This window comes from Halictus rubicundus, chromosome 15 (assembly GCF_050948215.1).
Source record: "Halictus rubicundus isolate RS-2024b chromosome 15, iyHalRubi1_principal, whole genome shotgun sequence".
NCBI lineage: Eukaryota > Metazoa > Arthropoda > Insecta > Hymenoptera > Halictidae > Halictus > Halictus rubicundus.
Genome location: NC_135163.1, coordinates 6,671,141 through 6,691,365, shown reverse-complemented (window position 1 = coordinate 6,691,365; position 20,225 = coordinate 6,671,141). Strand labels below are relative to the sequence as shown.

General features: G+C 40.7%; 1 protein-coding gene across 5 annotated transcripts in view; it reads left to right on the top strand.

The window, feature by feature from the left end:
• Calx (sodium/calcium exchanger 3) overlaps positions 1-20,225 on the top strand; it is a 160,851-nt gene that overhangs the window by 98,203 nt on the left and 42,423 nt on the right. For all 5 annotated transcript variants that reach the window (XM_076800579.1, XM_076800578.1, XM_076800577.1 and 2 more), the window contains exon 5: positions 1,389-1,556. In XM_076800579.1, the coding sequence (XP_076656694.1) occupies positions 1,389-1,556 (168 nt within the window). The remainder of the gene's footprint in view (positions 1-1,388; positions 1,557-20,225) is intronic.

Genomic DNA, 20,225 nt, shown 5'->3' with positions numbered 1-20,225 from the left:
TTCTTTCGGACACGTTCGCGAGCTATAGCATGAATATTTGCCGTGGTGTAGGGGTTTCCGAGTAGCCATTTGCAACGGTCTGCGTTATCCCCGTGGAAGGGGGGCGAATCGGGTCGAATATATCCGAAAAGTAGCAAAGTTGGCGACGCATTTGCATTCCCAAGCGGTGTCGAGCTGATTTATTGCTCGCAGCAAAAACCGTCGCAGCAGACGGCAACTCGGGGAGAGAACGGGGTTCATCGGCAAAAACCCTTGGAAGTTCATCGACACAGGACCCCCCCCCCGGGGGGGTTCGGGTTTTTGTTGTCGACGAGCTACCGAATTCCCGCGATCGTTGGCAAGTCGTTGCGGTTCCCATGATTAGAAAGTTGTGGCAGATCGCGACCGCTCCGATCCTCTCAATATAAAGCTTCTCGCCGAGCTCGTCGAATTAATTTCGCTCGTTCGCTTCGGTTCGATATCGTGCTCCGAATTTGATTAGGTCGATGCGAAAGTAATGGGAACCTTTGCCCGGCCGCTTTCCGCTCTGGGCTCTCGACATTTACACTGAACCTGCCAAGTGTTCGACGTGAACGGTGCATATTGCTTTCTAAAAATGGCAACATTGAATTCGCTCCGACCGTGCGCCATTTTATTTTTTTGTTCTCCTCGGCCACGAAGGCTTCTCTATACTTCAATTTCAATTGTAAAATGAAAAATCGGTCGTTTGACTATCACAAGTTTAGTATTGAATGCCTATATAAAATGACCATTACAGTGACTATATTTTTAGGGACTTGCCATTAATAATTCTTTGGAAAATGACAGTCGCGAGAATGACACATTAAGGACATTGATACAATGTTAACCCTTTGCGCTCGAGTGGTGACTCTGAAGCACCACTAGAAATTGTTGTGGCATTATTTCAAAGAAATTACAAAAAATATTAGAAAATATTTGTTACATTACAAAATTTATATTTAATAGATTACTAAACATTTAATTATTATGTGTGGTAATCGGATCAGTTTCGTATGAATAAAATGAAAATATTCCAAGACGGAAGGAAAAATTTAGTTTCAGATTGAAAACAGCGCCGAGTGCAAAGGGTTGATATAATGTCACGTGTGAGTTCCAATTTAAAAATACAAACTGGTCCTGTATAAGCCACTTCAAGGTCATTTCGAGGTTGAATGTGTAACGTGTCCTAGGAAATGAAGAAAAATGTCTGAACACCTTCCAAAAACCTAGAAAAAGAATTGGGGGTGGCACATATGGGGTGGCTAATTGCAATATTATGCTCCCTTCTCGGTATCTCGATTTTCGTACCCTCTAAAAATTCTCAAAAAAAAATCATAGCCTCGCTACAGACGAATCCTCGCAAAATGAAAGATTTTCTTGCGTTTCAGGCACCAGTTCCTGGCGAGAGCAGTTCACGGAGGCGTTGACCGTGAGCGGCGGCGACGAGGAGGAGGGCGAGGGTGCAGGTGAGGCAGCAGCCCCATCCACCATGGACTATCTCATGCACTCGGTCACGATATTCTGGAAGGTGTTGTTCGCCTTTGTCCCGCCGACGGGTAAGTCGATGCAATCCAACCTAACCTTCTCTCTAACCCCCCTCTCTCTCACCCCTCTCCTTCCTCTCCCCTCGCCTCTTCATCCAACGGGATGCCACTCTTACCGAAACGAATAGACTCTTTCCACGACTCGAGACAGGACGCACACAGACCGGGTAGAGGGATGGCGGAACTTCCATATGCACCGTCTGGATCTGGCATGCGTGAGTTATGTTTGTTCACGCTCGCCGGATGGCTGACATTTATTCCCGGGGAAAAGTTGCAGCCACACGGAAATATCTCGCTCTCCCCGAGCCTCTAATCGAATTTTTGGGAACGCGATAAAAAGAACGATCCTCTGCGTTTCGTTTTGTTTTGTTTCGTTTCGTTTCGGTTCGCGACGATTTATCTTTTCGAAACGCATCCTTCATAACCGCGGCATTTTTTAGGTTGCTGCTATCGCATTTTGAGAGATGGGCTTTGGGGATTTTTTTCGCATTCATTGCGATCCGTTTTCTTTTTGCGGGGGTGGGGGTGGGGGTACTGGGGAGATTATGATTGACGATGTGGGACGAAATGTGTTGGGAATTGGTGATTTTAATCGGACAATTTAATTGGGGATGTTTTTGGTGTCTGGGATGTAGCGTTATTTCGGAGGTGTATCGGTACGGTTTAAATTGCAAATTTTATGCATTTGTGTGAATCAGAAAGATTTGAGGCCACTGTTGCGTCGTTTTCGACACTTTGAGACGATTAAATGAAAAACTACATTTTCATTCGAGCAATCTTGAACCATTTTTATTTTGTATAAAGATCCGCTGTCTATTTTGGCTGCGACGGTTCTGTATTTTTGCTTTTGGCCATTGACGGTATTATTTGCAGGATTCACGAATATTGGGGCACAATAAACGTACAGTGAGATGGTAAAATTTGTTCGAACAATTTTCTTCGAACACATAAAACGGATAGACTTTGCCAGCAATGATTGGAGATTTCGTTTCGTGCGAGGATCGTGGGAGATCCAATGGAAATTGGCGAAACAGATCGGAATTAGACGTGCACAGGGGTGGAAAGTAGGGGCGCGGCTCTCGAGAGCCGAATTTCGAGGACAAACACGAGCGGAAAGGTGAGGGGTGGGAATATCCTCGATTTCCATCCCCCGGGAGAGTCCTTTTCGTGATAAAATTCCTCGAGGCTCGTCGGGGTTCGTCGGGGCTCTTGGGGGCCACCCCCCACCCCCGCACACGTCCCGGTAACTCGCTACCTGTCCGCAGTAAAACCCGCGGGAACCTCCTTTCCGTGAGAGGAATGTCTGCTTACGGTACTTACCCCTCGCTCTGCAGATTCTTACGCGAGACAATGAAAGATCGCGCGCGAAACTCGCCCCCTTAGACTGTCTACAGGGTGTCTCTTACGGATCCGACCATCTGAAATATTTGCGAAACTGTGCTCTGCTCTGATTATATTTTTATGGAACTGTTACCGTTCTATTCGTGCCGTTTTTCCGAGTAAAATGATACCAAACACAATGCAGTTTGGATTTTATCGATATGTTTATTGATGTTTTTTTTTTTTATAAAATTGTGACCAACATATCGGTGACGATTTTCTGATTAAAACGAGTACAAACATGACATAGCTCGGAGCGTGTTTGCCTGTTTAATCCACGGTACAGTGAAACCTCGATTATCCGAACCATTGTATACACGATATGATTTATTATATAATTGAGTAAAGAGATAACCTAGACTAGAGATTCTCATATTCAACTCGAATCAACTCAATTGTACATTTTACTGTCCGAACACTCACATCTCACAGATTAGTTCGGATAATCGAGGTTGTATGCTATCGTGGATTAAACGAGTACAAATCATCCAAACTGTACCGTGTTTGGACTCATTTCAATCAGAAAAACGTCAGGAATGTCTTGGTATATGTTTCATTTAAAAATTCATGATTTTATTTATTTAAGAAGCATACTTAACTACAGAGAAATTAAATTTCAAGATAGAAGCTCAAAATTTCAAAATTTAAGAGCTCAGAGATTCTTTTGAACGAGACACCCTGTACATCCAGCGTTCCACTACCGATGACGTTTCTACAGGACTAAGATGGCGCACTGATGGGCCGACGATAACGGTCCGGACGAAATTATACTTAACGCGAGCTCACTTTTCACGTTTCGTTCTCGAGTGTACCTCCATTTTCTATTTTCTTCTGTACTTTCCTCCATAAATTCTGATCTCGATGCATTTCTATAAAATAAGAATTTAAAAACCGTATTTTAAAATAGTTATCTCAATATCGTTCCCTACAATGAAATTATTAAATACCGTGTGGATAATTAAAATTACTGAAAGAATAAGTAAACTTTAATATCTGATTCTCGTTAGTGGCTTTGTGCTTGACTTTATAAATTACAAAAATGAATTCATTAAGATTTCAATTAATCGTCGCTGTAATACGTGCATAAATGAATCGATGTTCTGCATAAATTTAGAAGCTCTTTCACGTGATTAATGGGCTCCAGATTTTTATGGAAAATACATTTCTTCGTCAATTTCAAGGAACAAAAGTCAAACGGTCTTATTGATAATTCTTTTAGCGAAAGAAGTGGCCGGAGAGTTTGACGAATGGCTCAAAATTCTGGGTCAATGTAGACCCGACGTTTGTCAGCTTAAAGCGTCGTCATTCGATCGGCAAAAATCAGTGCAGTGTATGTACACCGACAGAGTGCATTTTCCCCGTTCCACAGAAGTCCTCGAGTCGTCAAAGCGTGCCGATTCAGTCAGCCAGAATTCATTTCGCGAATGTCTCTATATTTTCCGGGCAATGGAGTCTGATTCGCGTCGACAGGAACGCTTGGCTGCATTCGCTTCTCTTAGGAACGGTAAACAGCTATTTTCTTCAAGCTCTTCGATATCGGACGATCGTAAACATCTTACAGACGGATCGCTTTCTTTTTTTTTTCAACACGGTGAACTTCTGCGAAAGCCCGGAAAAGAAAAACTATCGCAAACTGTACAAAACCAAGCCAAACTTCGCAGTAGGCGAATAGTAGCTGAAACATAATTGCATTTCTCGAGTACCGTACAAGATATTCAAACGAATCAAAAAGTGAATAAAAGCTGTATATTTTCTCTATATTCGCGAATTTTTTCAAAATTTTAGGTTACTTGCAAAATAAGGGAAAAAATCATTTCTTGAAGAGGACATACCTTGATATTCATCTGCGAATCAACCCCCAACTTCGGAAACGTTTTTCTCGGCTATTAGATGAGGTATTCAAACGAATCAAAAAGTGAATAATAGCTGTATATCTGCTCTATATTGGTGAATTTTTTCAAAATTTTAGATTACAAAATATGGAAAAAAAAATAATTTCTTGAAGAGGACATACCTTGATATTCATCTCCGAATCAACCCCTAACTTCGGAAACGTTCTTCTCGACTATTAGACAAGATATTCGAATGAATCGAAAACCAAATAATAGCTCAACATTTCCTCTACTTCTCAGCATTTTTTCAAAATTTTCGGTCACTCAATAATAGTCGAAAAAAAAATAATTTTTCAACCTGCCTCTACGACGACTTCAATCACAACTTTCAAATGAAGCATCAACTTTAAAATCGAATTTCTCGACTACCCTGCAAGCTATTCGAACGAACGAAAAAAGGAACGGTAACTGAATATTTGCTCTAGCTCTCTCTATTTTTCCAAAATTTTCGCTCGCTGATTAGCAAAGAAAAAAAATATTTTCCCTCAGTCGTCTTCGGAATGTTATCTTTGCCCGGAAGAGGATCCACCGTCAGGACGTTCGATAATCGTAAAACCAAACTAACGAGCATCCCGACGCGGCAGCGATAAACTATTCGCAGCGTTTCCTGCTGTAAGGTTAAAAAAAAATGGAGACGAGAAAACAAAGGAACGCGGTGCGAAAGGGGCGGCGGAATGAGTAATTAATTGGGGAACGCGGCCGGTTCGCATGCGACGCGAAAACGGAACGAGATTCTGTGCTGTGTGTGCGTGTGTGTGGACTTGTCGATCAATTTTTCATCGCAGCTTCTAATCAATTTTCCAGTCGATTCTCTTTTTTTTGTGCGCGGCGTGACGGAGAAACGGTTTCCGCGCGAAGCTTTTTAAATCGCCATCCAGTTGACGACTCGCGTAAAACGGAGGGGGGCTGTGGGGGTGAGGGTGGAATAACGACGAGATAGATGGGCCTTCCGCGACGGTTCCACGAGGGTCGAAGGGGGTGGAAGAGAGGAGATGTTTTACATCTTCCGATGTAAAGGGACGAACGGCCGGCCGTAAAATTAACGTCCCCGGCCTCGGTAATTCCGTCGGTAAGGGCCACCCCTAAAGAGAGAGCAGAAAAATTTCTCTTACACGACAAGCTTGCCGGATGCACGCTCGGGGACACCTTACCCCAGGAATCCCGGCGAAACTTTCCTGCTGGGAGATAGTGATCTGATGGGAGGTCGTTGTAACGGGTGTAAAAGAATTAATGATCATGACCAAACGGGGCGAATGGACTGCGCTGATGCCGGGGGCGCGTTGTAAAGATTTGTTTGCGAGAAATTGTTTGGTGGATTAAAAACTTACGGTCTGACGGCTCGGGAAATTAGACTGTATTGTTCGGAAAGCTTTGCAGAATTTTTTCCTGCAAGAAACATGTGTGTAGGTTTGATTGTTCAAGAGGAATTAATTGTTAAAGTCGGAACGTTTGATTTTTATGTATGGATCTGATGGAAGTCGTTTTAAGGGGTGGAAAGAAATTAATAACCGGACGGAATGATGGTAAGGATCATTTGCTGGGATCTGCATACCTCGGTGAAGTTGAAACAAAGTCCTTGTTTAATTGTTCACAGGTTGGAAAATTAATGTTGAACTCCTTCTGCATTAATATGCTTCGTTTAACGAAGAGAGATGTTAATGAATGAGAACGAGTTATGGAGCTGGTAAACATTTAACTCTGTGGGGAAAATAAATATTATTTTGTTGAGAAAGGTCTGCAGAATTGTTTCCAATGCAAAACATTTACGGTGGCATTTATGGTTAGAGTAGAATTTATTTTTTAAATTGAAGGTTTGATTTATTAATGTCGATTCAATGGACGGTTGTAACAAAGGGTGGAAAACAATTAATCATCGGATAAAGTAGGATGAATCTCTTAAAGAAAGTCCTGATAAAATTGTTTATAGAAATCGGAATTAATATCGAACTCTCTTGGTCATTAATATGATTTACGAAGCAAGGATGTAAATCGACAAGAAAAGATGTACAACGCGGTAAACATTTAATTAAATTGAAAAGATAAATATCATGCTGTCGAGGAGACTTTACTGAACCGTTTTATCCAAGAAATATTTTCATAACTTTTGCAGTTCGAGCGCAATAAATTGTTGAACTGGAAAGTTTGATCTTTTAAAAACTTTCCTTCGGTACACGCGCAGTTAAAATATTAACAGTATCGTATAAAGTGCAGAAGAATTATTGTTACGGCACCAGGGGATGCATCCCCGACACAGAGGATATTCGTTACATGAATTTTGCATAAAATTGTTCCCGCTGTGTTATTTATGTTTATATGTTTATTCCGAATCTCGCAGCGGGGAAATTGGAACTTGGTTCGCTCTAATCGTGGGATTGAAATAAAAATCCTATGAAATATAATAAAAATTGCATGAGCCTCGGAGGACCATTCTCGACCCATAAATCCTGCAAGTTTTGCGTCATCGGTACCGGGGATCAATTAAATAATTCTCGAGATTAAAACTGCCGAGGGGTCGAACGGAGAAACTTTTTCCAATATTCTCAAGGAGTCTATTGCTCTATTTCTGCGAGAGTCCTCCTGAAAAATGTACATCGTTATTATTTTTATTTGTCTTCGTTGCAAAGTCTGTATACAAATCGAAAATATTCAAAAACATAAAAGCAAATTTCACGGTACCGAAGTAATCGAATAAAATAAAGATGAAACAAGAAATCATTGCGAAAGTAGTAGTAATTTTTACAAAATGAAACACGAAGGAACGCGCGCACTAATGGGCCGGCAATTAGCAAGGGAAGCAAACGTATGATTAGCGAAAACAATTTACCCCTCGGTGAGGGTCCATCGGGGTCAATTTAATCCAGAAACAAAACATTCGTTCCCAATAATAACCGATGCTACAGAAATACATAAATTAATTCACTACCGCCGGTTCGTACACGATCGAGTTACAAACAAGCTTTTCCCCCTAATTGAACGTCGGCTCTCATTCGATTTAATCCCCGAAATATTGGCTTGCTGCGGAACAATACCTTCAAAACACTCTGCATTTTTTATCGGGAACCCTTAGGAACTTCACATCGAATTTGTTGACAAAATAATTTGCATTCATATTCGCGATTATCAGGCAGTAGATCGTTATTCAAATTCCCATTTTCACGAATTTGTTTTTGTGGTAAAAATAAAATTAAAATTTACACGTTTTCTCGCAGAATTTCGCAGGTTAGTGATCAATACGATAAATGAATATAAATATTATCGATATTTCAATCACAATATTACCAATAATTCGCGGCTCTCATAATTAACAATTTATTTTGAAATCAAATTTTACAATTAGAGAACTTCGTTAATTGCAAACCGAATTAAATGCATAGAGAATGAAGGTTATTAATAAGTACATAATTAACCAATTCGTGGAGACAGGGTTACTATTTAATTTGTACACCTAATAGAACAAACTAAAAATGTTCGTGCTAGAAATCTCGTGTGAAGGGTTTGGAATTTTCGAGAAATGTTTCAATGTTCAACGATTGCAAATCATAATGAGCAGATCGGCGGGGATCGAAGATCGCGATAAATCGCAACGATGGAGCAGAATCGGCTCCGGGCAAAGGATCCTCCATCCGAATCTAGTGGTTTCGAGGTATAAAGTGGTTTTTCCTCCGTCCCCTGGATTATGCGGATTCGGCGAGGGGGTGGGTTTTCGATCGAGAATCGATCGCGCCGAGGTCGACAGCCACTCGATGAAAGCTCGAGCAGAGTGAAGTGTGTTCCCGACACGCCCTCGAGGTAATAATTTGCGCGCGAACTTACGCGTCCGGCCACGCACCCACGCGCATCAAATTTCCTGTTTATTTCCTTTGGGAGCGGTCTTTGCTGACAGGGATCGCTTAAACCTCGATTTACAAATATTTCTCGACACGTAATCGCAGGCCTGAGCCTTGTAAAACATCTCGAAACTATCGCAAATTATAAAATTCTCTACTACATATGCGAGCCTGTGAAATATTAATTATTGTTCCTCGAGTTCCGTGCAAGATATTCGAACGAATCAAAAAGTGAATAATAGCCAAGTGTTTGCTCTGTATTGGTGGATTTTTTCGAAATTTTACATAACTTTTAAAACATAGAAAAAAAAATAATTGCTTGAGAAAGACCAGCCCCCTGCAAAATTCGCGTAAAGATCAACCCTTAAATTCTCAAAAATGTTTCTCGGCTATCCGGTGAGATATTTGAGCAAATTAAAAAGTGAAAAATAACTAAACATTTTCTGTATATTCGTGTATTTTTTCAGAATTTTGGGTCACCCATTAGCGAACGAAAAAAATAATTTGTTGAAACAACCGGTATTCTACGATCAACCGTCAACTTTGCGATTGTTTTTCTCGAGTACTATGCGAGATATTGGAACAAATTAAAATGCAAATAGTAGCTACGTATTTAGCCTATATACTGTATTTTTTAAAAAATTTTAAATAACTAATTAATGGTATATAAAAATAGGATAGTGCTTAATAGAATGGTACCTCATACTATAACAGTTTTACACAGTCGAAAGGGTTCCTCGTTCGAGTTGCATAAAACAGTACAAAAAAATCGTACAACAATTTTTAAGGGCTCGTTGTAAAGAAGAATCTTCAATCTTCAAATTCCCGGTGGATTGAACTCAAAGAAAAAATTTCCAGTGCCTTTACAAACATTTCAATCTGTACCATTTTCGAGACAAAACATGCGTTCACTTTTCCACCAACTACGTCATACAAAAACATCATAGGATAAAATCGACAACGGTACGCGAAACTAGAAGCTTCGAGCTTTAAAACGAGCCCGAGTTTATTATCATACCATTATTTTCCACGAAATGGCAATGGTTTAAAAATCGACAATCTCTGACAAATCGAGAATTTAATTTCAGTCGTAGTCCGGATATGTTTTGGTATCACCGAGTATATAAACATTAACAGACAGATATTAATTATAAAAAACAACTCTTTCTGAAGGTGTCTCTCCCCCGGTTATTTTTCCCGTGTACACAGGACGCAGTGATTGATAGCCGCAACGTGATCTATCACGTTAATCACGAGGTACAGTTACTGTATCATTTTTTTCCCGGGGAGTCATCGGTCGGGCGAGTAGGGGGGTGGTTTCCCCCGCGGCCGATATCGAGCGACCTTGCCTTGGCGTACGTCTTCATCCCCCACCTGATTTATCGTTTCAATCAGAACCGCGTACTTTTTTTTTCGCAAGAGGGATCGACCGGTCTATTAACGCTGTCCCAAGCAGGTACTATTCATTTGAGTGTAGACTGTGCTGTGTATTAGTTCCCTGTGAAAATTATGTGCGCTGTTAACCTCGTGGTCATCAAGCTGGATTTTTAACACTGGATTTACTAAAAGTGAGTACTTTTACATTAATTTGTAAAAATACGAGGAATGTGTCTATCCAAGTTTTTAGCCATTTTTTAAAATAATCTAGAGAATTAAAAATTTAAAATATTAGAACCCGTCATTTTGACAGGCCCCGTAAATCTAGTGTTTAAAAAAGGGGGCAAATATTTTTAAACATTGTATCGATCACATTTCAATTTTTTGATTCATCTTAGTTCTTGTCTGATAATATCCTAGTGTGTGTGAAAATTGCAAATACGTTTTAGTATTCGCAAACGTTTCGATGTAGATAGTTGATAATTAATTTGATATCGTGACGAGTATTTTTCAAAATTTTTGAACACTTGTGAAAGGTAGAGAACAATAATTTAATTTCGTAAATTTAAATTCGTAATTTCTAAATTTTTCGATTTCGTAATTTCCCTAATTTCGTAGAAGTGTTTCTCGACTATTAAGCAAGATATTTGAACAAACTAAAAACCAAATGATAGCTGGAAACTCGCTCTACTTTGTTGCATTTTTTCAAAATTTTCGGTCACTTATAAAAGGTAGGAAAAAATAATTTATTAAGAATAGCCTGTCTTCTGTAATCTTCGTTTTAAAACGATCGCCTAACTTTGCAAGTGTTTCTCTCGGGCACTGTGTTAGATATTGAAATAAACGGAAAAATCTAGCCCGACACACGCACATTCAAACCCCCTATCAGTAAAATTTTAACAATATTTCCCCGTCTAAAAAATAATTCACAAAGGAAACAATGTTCGCGTAATTGAAACTAGCAAGTAAAACACTTGCTTCGTGCGAATATTTTAATAAAAGCTGAAACTTGTGAGTGTTTCTCGGAGAAATAATGGAGCCTAAAATATTCGGTAGACAGTAAAATGGGTAAAAAAAAAATGTTGTATAAAATGTGTTCGTTGTTCGGCGAAGAGAGACTGTCAAAACTGACAAAGGAACACTCCTCCGTCAAGAATCCGAATATTTCCCGAGCACGTCGGCTTCGAGTCTCGTCCGCGCTGTTTCCCCGACAGTTTTCCCGCAGATTTCCACGCGACGAGTTTCCCCCGAGCCGAAAACGCTTATCCGAGCAAAGATCCTCGACATCTCGATCGATAAATGGCTCTCGAGGCGTCGAGGACCGTCCTCGCGGCACCGTTCCGCTGAAAAGGAACTTTATTCGGGCAATTTTCCCGCGGAACCGGCGGGAAAAGCGCGCGGAAAAGCTCCGCGGAGATAAGACAGTCAACGGCGCGGAAGTTCCGGTGGAAAAAGCTGCAGAAATGAGAATTATAGACTGCAAAAGGTGGACGAGACCCGCTCCGAGAATAAAGGGAGGGGGACGAGAGGTGTGCGTCGCGAATTATGCGAATGGCGTTGCGAATTTGCATTGGAAAAAAATTCACGCGACGTTTGAAAGTAGACAATGAATTCAACAATTTCGAGATCTTAATCCTGATAAGAATTAATTAAATGACTTGGTCGTACGTTATGTAGAAAGACAGCCATTTTGTGACAAATAAAAGAAAGTTGTTAGACAAGTTAAAAGAGGAGAGTCTCGTGTGCCACTGATAGTAATTTTTAATAATTATTTCTGGATGTTAACAAATGAGGAAGAGAAAAGTCAGATTCTCAACGACCCCAAAAATTCGGAGACCGGTTCCGTTTGCAATTAATAATGTACAATTCGCACAGACACGAATCTTTGCTTCTTTTGTTTTTTTTTTTTTGCCAAGCAATGAAATTCTAATTTCCATCGGCGAAAAGCAAATTACGGATTCCCATTTGGCTCTGGAATGCTTCTGCGATGCTGGCGGGAATAATTCGCGATGCAAATATCTTTAGCGAGCGTGTACGCTGGTAATTATGATCGGAGGAGATGGTGGAATGAAACTGGAGCCGGTGATTATTAAAATTAATTGCACGGCTGGCACATTTTTGTCCACCGCGGCGCGGGAGGGCGGTGTCGCGAATGAAAATGCGAACACACAGTTTCGTTTCACTGGTCGCGCGATTTTATGTTGATGAAACAATGAATTCAAGATGCCAGAGGGATTATTCGTCGAAAATGTTTAAAAACGAAGCTCTTGAATGAAGTTTATAGTAGACGGACAAATTAATTCGTGACCCTTCGGTATGAACATTTTATTCCCGATTTATTAAAGAAAGAAACAACTTTAATTTCCATTTCTTTTTTTATTTTTCGTTATAAGTAAAAATAAGAGGGATTATTTTAGAAAGCAGAACATGTCTCGAGTATTAATAATCAAGAGTGTAAATAGTCGATAAATTCCCCAAGAGCTGCGAATTCATTTGTCCGCACACCGTACGAATTTGTTAGTTTCTCTGTCAAAAACGATCGATTCGCAAATAATCAAAAAATTCGCTTTTACAATTCAATTTTCGGTTTCCACTCGTCGGCCCCGTCGACACGCGAACCTTCCGGTGCACATTTTTACAGCTCGTGCACAAATCAATATGCACAATTATCCAAACAACGTTGCTCGGTGGAGAGCCGGGGTTTTGCATTTTCCCAACCGGAACACGCAAAGCGAATTTTAAACGCGGGCTGTAAACTGTGCTCCCCATCATCGGACACAAAGCTTAAAACTACTGGCCATGGCGCATCGACAAAAATAAACGGGGCAAAGAGGTTGCATTATTAAATCTAACCGGGCGGTTGTTCGTTTCCCCTTTTTACACCGGCGTTGTTCAATTTCTTTTATATTCTATGCTTCCTACACATTTTTTAGCTACTGTGTTCATTACCCTTTTTATGCGCTCTTTCACCCTTTATTCCGTTGTTTCAATTCCTCTGTGCTTTTCACGTTCTTCGTACACACCATGCATTTATTTTGCTTTCACATTTTTAACGTTTGCGTTCCTTTTCCAACTAAAATTTTGAATCAAACCTTTAGTTTTCCACTTATGCCCTGCGTTCAGAAATTCACTATAACGTAGTGCATGCCAAATTAGGGGGAGTTTAAGTCAGCAGTTTTCTAATTTTTAATTTGTTTATAAGATACAGAGCTCCGAATATTGCAATATTCATCTCACAATTCGAACCTACTTTCGAGAAAGCAGGCATCGAAAAATAGCATTTCCGAGAAATTGATCATTCTGACATAGATGATAATTCACTATAACGTAGTGCACGCCAAATTAGGGGGGGTTTAAGTCAGCACTTTTCTAATTTTTAATTTGTTTACAAGATACAGAGCTCCGAATATTGCAATATTCATCTCACAATTCGAACCTACTTTCGAGAAAGCAGGTATCGAAAAATAGCATTTCCGAGAAATTGATCATTCTGACATAGATGATAATTCACTATAACGTAGTGCAAGCCAAATTAGGGGGGGTTTAAGTCAGCAGTTTTCCAATTTTTAATTTGTTTACAAGATACAGAGCTCCGAATATTGCAATATTCATCTCACAATTCGAACCTACTTTCGAGAAAGCAGGCATCGAAAAATAGCATTTCCGAGAAATTGATCATTCTGACATAGATGATAATTCACTATAACGTAGTGCACGCCAAATTAGGGGGGGTTTAAGTCAGCACTTTTCTAATTTTTAATTTGTTTACAAGATACAGAGCTCCGAATATTGCAATATTCATCTCACAATTCGAACCTACTTTCGAGAAAGCAGGCATCGAAAAATAGCATTTCCGAGAAATTGATCATTCTGACATAGATGATAATTCACTATAACGTAGTGCACGCCAAATTAGGGGGGGTTTAAGTCAGCAGTTTTCTAATTTTTAATTTGTTTGCAAGATACAGAGCTCCGAATATTGCAATATTCATCTCACAATTCGAACCTACTTTCGAGAAAGCAGGCATCGAAAAATAGCATTTCCGAGAAATTGATCATTCTGACATAGATGATAATTCACTATAACGTAGTGCACGCCAAATTAGGGGGGGGGGGTTTAAGTCAGCACTTTTCTAATTTTTAATTTGTTTACAAGATACAGAGCTCCGAATATTGCAATATTCATCTCACAATTCGAACCTACTTTCGAGAAAGCAGGCATCGAAAAATAGCATTTCCGAGAAATTGATCATTCCGACATAGACGAAAATTCACTATAACGTAGTGCATGCCAAATTAGGGGGAGTTTATGTCACCACTTTCCTAATTTCTAATTTGTTTATAAGATACAGAGCTTTTATTTTGCTGTTTGGATTTTTCTGTCCATGCCCAGTTTCCTACAATTTTCTTTCCAAAGTTTCCTTTGGAAAATTTTATTTTGCATAAAACGTGTGGACCAAATCCTAAGGATCTTTACATCTTCCCACGTAGCAATCGATTACGCCCGTCGGCTACAAACCCGCACACATAATTAACAAAAAATCGGATCAGGGAGAAAAGCTAGAAAAATCGTCGATTTTCACCGATGGTAGCCGGAAAAACGATCGAAGCCCCCATGAATCACTGAACACGGTTTTTGGTTCGCGGTCGATCGAGCGCCATCGAAAAAACAAAGATCGAGTCGGGGATCGAGAGCGTGAACGATCATCGGCTGGATCCCCCGGTAGCCATTCGCAGTCAGGAAATTCGCAGCGTTCCGGCGGACGATAAGTAGTAATAATCCGTAGAGTAGGTCCATCGTATCTTCCTATTACGATCCCAGTATACAGCAATAGCTCTCGACCGGTATTAGAGAGCCTAACTCGGCGAAATGAAATTTCCGCAGGTAATTTCCGCGCGGGCCGCAATCCCAGCAACCGGAGCCGCGCCGCGCCACGCCGGTTGGTACGCGCGATCGATCGCCATTTTCCCGAGGAGCCGGCGCTCATTTTTGCACCAGTCCTGCCCGGGGAATTACACTTTTAATTGAGAAAAATATCCGAGCGATTACGGGCCCGCTACCCCCACCCCCACCCTTCTCAACCACCGTTTATTCAACGAATCGCTCGCTTGCCGATCAATTAGCTGTCTGCTATTCATTAACCGTTCCACATCCGTTGTAATGTTGTTCGGTTAGTCAAAGGCCAGATTCGATCTCCTGTAATGTGCTGAGCTTCGAATTAATTACCTTCGGATGTTCCTGGAAAAGGGGAAATTAATACTGGGTTTACTACATAATACTCGTGGTTTTTGTACACTCTTGCTGGGTTCATTTGGGACACTGTTTTATCGATGATGTTGAGGCTTTCTGGGAAAATTTATTCTCAGGGGGTGTGGTGCGTGGAAAATTAGGGGGTGTTTAAGTCATCAGTTTGACGATTTCTAATTTGTTCGTAAGGAACAGAGCGTAGTAGCACATTTTTATTGTCGGAGAAGCAGGCTTCGAAAAGAAACATTTCTCGATCGTTTTGGCATAGTTAATAGAGAATGACAAAAATGAGGGAACTACCGTCCGCGGAGTTCCTTTTCTCCCGCAAAGTCAAAATTATGCGTGCTCAACGTCCGCCGCGGAATTATCGAATATTTAATGCCGCCGGACGCGGCATCGATATTCTTCGCGGAAATATGCAATGGGGCAGGAACCGCTTAATAACCGTGGATCGAAGGGAAAGCCGGATCGAGGGATGTAGCTCGAGCCAGGAAAAACCAGGAGACGGCGATATCTCGGAGAAGCTTGCTCCGTGAACCGGAAGCGACGACGCCCGAGGGAATTCGCGGGACCGGTTTCCGCCACGTGAAATGGCGCACGTGTGTCCGCCGCCGCCGCTGCTGCTGTAATTTGAATAATAAGAACAATGTCGCCTTTGAGCGAGCACTTTAGTGAACGATCAAAGAAGAATGCGGGCACGGCAGAGCATGCGAGAAACAGGGAAATAAAGAAGCTGAGTTTGTTTTGTAAACACGAAGTTAACGAGCTAGCTAAAATAATGCATCTGTAGTATGTTGTGTACGGAACCGGGAGACAAAGTGGTTGAAAAATTTAGGGTTTGTTGGGACAGAAACGCGGAGCGTGAATGTTTTGTTAAAAAGTGAAAAACGCAGTGAATCCGCAGAGAGTAATATCTGGTAAGGGGAGCTGGAACTAATCCTGATATTCTGAAAATATTCTGAAAAAATTCTGATATGTCGGAGGTGTCGAAATACACATTGCAGAATTTTTCTAAATTTTTTTGGTTCAGTATTGTTGTAAAAAATGAAAAACGAACTGTGAATTCCACAAATCTGGTATCCGAAGGGGGATAAAAATGGGAATAAAATGTCCTCGAACTAGTTCTAAAATTATGGAAAAATTCTGATACATTCCATATACCCAGATGCGTCTCAGAGAATTTTTTCAAATTTTTAGGTTGGAAATTCTAGCCGTAAAAAGTGAAATACGAACGATGGATCTTACGACTCCGGCATCTGGACAGGAAGAGAGCAATAGTAAAAAATATTCTCAAACTAGTTCTGAACATCTTAAAGAATTCTGAAAAAATTCTGATAGATAGCAGATGTCACAATGCACGTCAGAGAATTTTTCCAAATTTTTTGGTCGAGGAACCTAGTTGTAAAAAGTGATCAATCTGCAACATATTCTACGAATCTTGTATCTTCAAACAGCGGTAAGGAATCAAAAATGCCTTTAAACTAATTCTAAAATTCTGAATAAAATTTTTTAAAAAATCTGACAGATTGCAGGTACCAAGATGCATGTTCCAGAATTTTTCTCAATTTTTTAATCCACGGCGGCAGCCACAGAAAATGAAAACGCGCCAACAAATCCTGAAAGAGCAAAACCCTAGGAAACTGAAAACCTACTCGAAAAATCCACAATTTCGCTAAACTGGAGGTCACAAAAAATCGTCCAATTAGCTGACAAAGTTCCCGAATCTCAAATCAGAGTGTCCAAACGGTTTTCCTCTCGGAAACTCTCCAATTTGGTTCGCGGACAGGTGCGAACGTCGCAGAAAGCTCGAAAATAACGGAGGACAGCGTGTACAGATTATTCTCGGGTACACAAACGGGGGTGAATTTCGTGTCGTCCGACCCCCGGGGGTGAATTTAATCAGGGTCGCGGGTTATCTGACTGGTCCCCCCACCCCTAGTTTTCCCCAGCAAGAGTTTATGATCCACCGGTTTATCATAAGCCGGCCCCGGAATGGCTAATGAAGTCCGGCACGAGAGGCGAATAACTAGCAGTTAGCCGACTCGCAATTTACTGCTTCAGAAACCGGAAATTCGCGAGCCCCGGAACGGCGAGACTCGTTCGAGACGATCTTCCGTCCCTTCCCCGACGCGTTCTGCTTTCTGAGTAATAAAACTGCAGTTTGAGAAATAAAACTGTTTCGCGTCACGTTGATTTTACTCGGGAATAAACGTATGCAGTCGGAAGATCCATCATCGTAAACAGTTTGAACGACGCTCGCGCGCATCGTAACAACTTTCTTCAGTCTATTAATATTCCTTCGCGCCGCGTTTCATGCATATTCACCTTGCTAAACTCCTCACCCGTTATTAGAGACCCTTCCGGGTTCCATTATGCCAGTCGCTGCTCTCGAAAGCCGATCTTTCCACGCGAATTTTGTGCCTGCCTTCGTCGGAATATGAATGGGCGTACCAAAGGCTTCTCGGTATTTTAATTATGCGCGTTTTATTATTAGGTTGTGGATTTTTATGCCAAAATCGAGTTCAAGACGTCGCAGTGCTGATTTACAATTGGTTTAGAAGATACAGAGCTTCGAATATTGCAATATTCGTCTTTCAATTCTAATCTGCTTTCGAGAAAGCAGCCTTCGGGAAATAGCATTTCCGCGAAATTGATCATTCTCACAGGGATGAAATTTCACTATAACGTAGTGCAGGCCAAATTAGGGGGAGTTTAAGTCACCACTTTTCTAATTTTTAATTTGTTTATAAGATACAGAGCTTCGAATATTGCAATATTCGTGTCTTTCGATTCTAATCTACTTTCGAGAAACAAGGCTTCGAAAAGTAGCATTTCCGCGAAATTGATCATTCTCACAGGGATGAAATTTCACTATAACGTAGTGCATGCCAAATTAGAGGGAGTTTAAGTCATAACTTTTCTAACCCCCAATTTGTTTGTAAGATATGGTACTTTGAATGTTGGCCTGGAATTTTGTGTCAGACAAAATAATAAGTACAAACTTTATTTTCCACACAGTGATTTTCTACGTGACACATAGCTGTCACAATTGGTAGTTAGATAGTCATGATTTGGATTAGAGGAAAATAATACAAATAAATTGAAAATGTGAGAGGGAATCGGCTCGAATAAATGTTTCAGATTTTCTGCAAAGGAAATATTGCACAGCACCGTGAAATACGAGGGATGAGTAACGTGTCGGATCCGACGGGGTGTTATCGCGAATCTTCCCGAGCGTCGGAAAAGATCGGATAGCGTTTTCCGTGTTGTAGAGCCGCCGAAATATGGGGGAGACACACGACACCGTGACAAGTCCGATCCCTTTTCCCAGATTCTCGCGATAACAGGATGAACAGAGTGATACAACGCGATAGACGTCTTTCACAGATTTTGAAATCCTCGAATTACTCATATTTCCTCCTCTGGGAACTCCACTATTCCGGTTATTAGCGATGGTGTCACAATTGCATGCGGGTTGGTAAGTAATTACTTTGAATTCAATGAAAACTTTATTCAATGGAGAACAGATTTATCCGCGGAGCATTTCTTCAATATCTACATCATATGATCATTAGATTACGAACTTTTTATGTGTACATATATTTTGCATTGTTTCTACGAATTTTTAAATCTCCGAATTACTTAATTACTTAAATTAATTTTGTTGTCTTTAATCATTCTTTCGTGAAACGTTGTGCAAAGTAATCGTGACATTTTCCCGATTAAAACGAGTCCAAACACGACATAGTTCGAAGCATGATGAGGTTGTTTAATTGACGATGTAGTAGGACCTCGATTATCCGAACTGAAATCAGTTATGCTCGGAACTGTGTCGTGTTTGGGCTCGTTCTAATCAGAAGAACATCACGAATATATTGATAAGATAATTATTGGAAACAGAAAAGTTGTGCTATGAATAAATATACGAAATACAGTTTTTGTTGTTTATGAAGCAATTCTGGATCGATAGACATTTATAAAATTACAAATTCGGATGAAATTTGCCACTTTGGGGTGCGAATGAGTTCGAAAGCAAAGTGTTGAGTCGCAGGGGCGGATCGTCGGTCGGACGAAAGTTTAGAAGTGAAGAGTGATTGATGACACCGATGATCCAGCGGGCCGCGTACGGTTGATCTCATTTACGGTGTTCTCAGGTCAGCTCGCGGCTATCGATCTTGAACTCCCTGTGAATATTGGTCGCGTCGAGTCGATGGCCATGCTGCTGCTGCGGCTTGATTTATCGCGGGCGAAACCCGTGTCCTGATCACCGCACACACGGGCCACCGAATTTGTCCTCCGAGGACTCGGCCCGTCAATTACCGCCTGTTTTACCGGGAGCAACGAAGTAGGATCGATGGCCACCGTGCTTGGAAAATCACGCGAACTTTCTCGGTGTCAAATCGGGACCGTGCTCGGTCACTTAACTGTATCTGCTCTGCGTTACCGATCAATCACGACCAGTTCAATATTATTATTTGGAGTTTTAAATTCGATAAATTGGAATATCAGATTTGAGCATTTCGGTCATAGTATGTTCAAGGTCATCCTGTTGGTTGAACTGTTCAAAGAGTCAAGTTCACACTGTTCGGATTGGTTGAGTCAAGTTCAAGCTGTTTAACATCGGACGAACAAGTTCTAATTGTCTCAATTGCACCAAGTTCAAGTTGCAACCATTCATAGTAAGTTATAGTAAGTTATAGTAAGTCATAGTAAGTCATAGTAAGTCATAGTAAATTCATAGTGAAATGTTCGAAGTAGTAGGGTCAAGTTCAAGATGCTTCAGAAAAAATAGTCAAGTTCCAACTATCAACTGCATGTATAAGTTCAAGTTAGAATTGTTTCAAGTAATCAGATCAATTTCGAACTTTTGAACGGCTGAAAGTAATAAAATCACGGTCAAACTGTTCGCGTATTAGCAGGGTAAAGTTCAAGCTGTTTGTAATAATAGGATCATGTT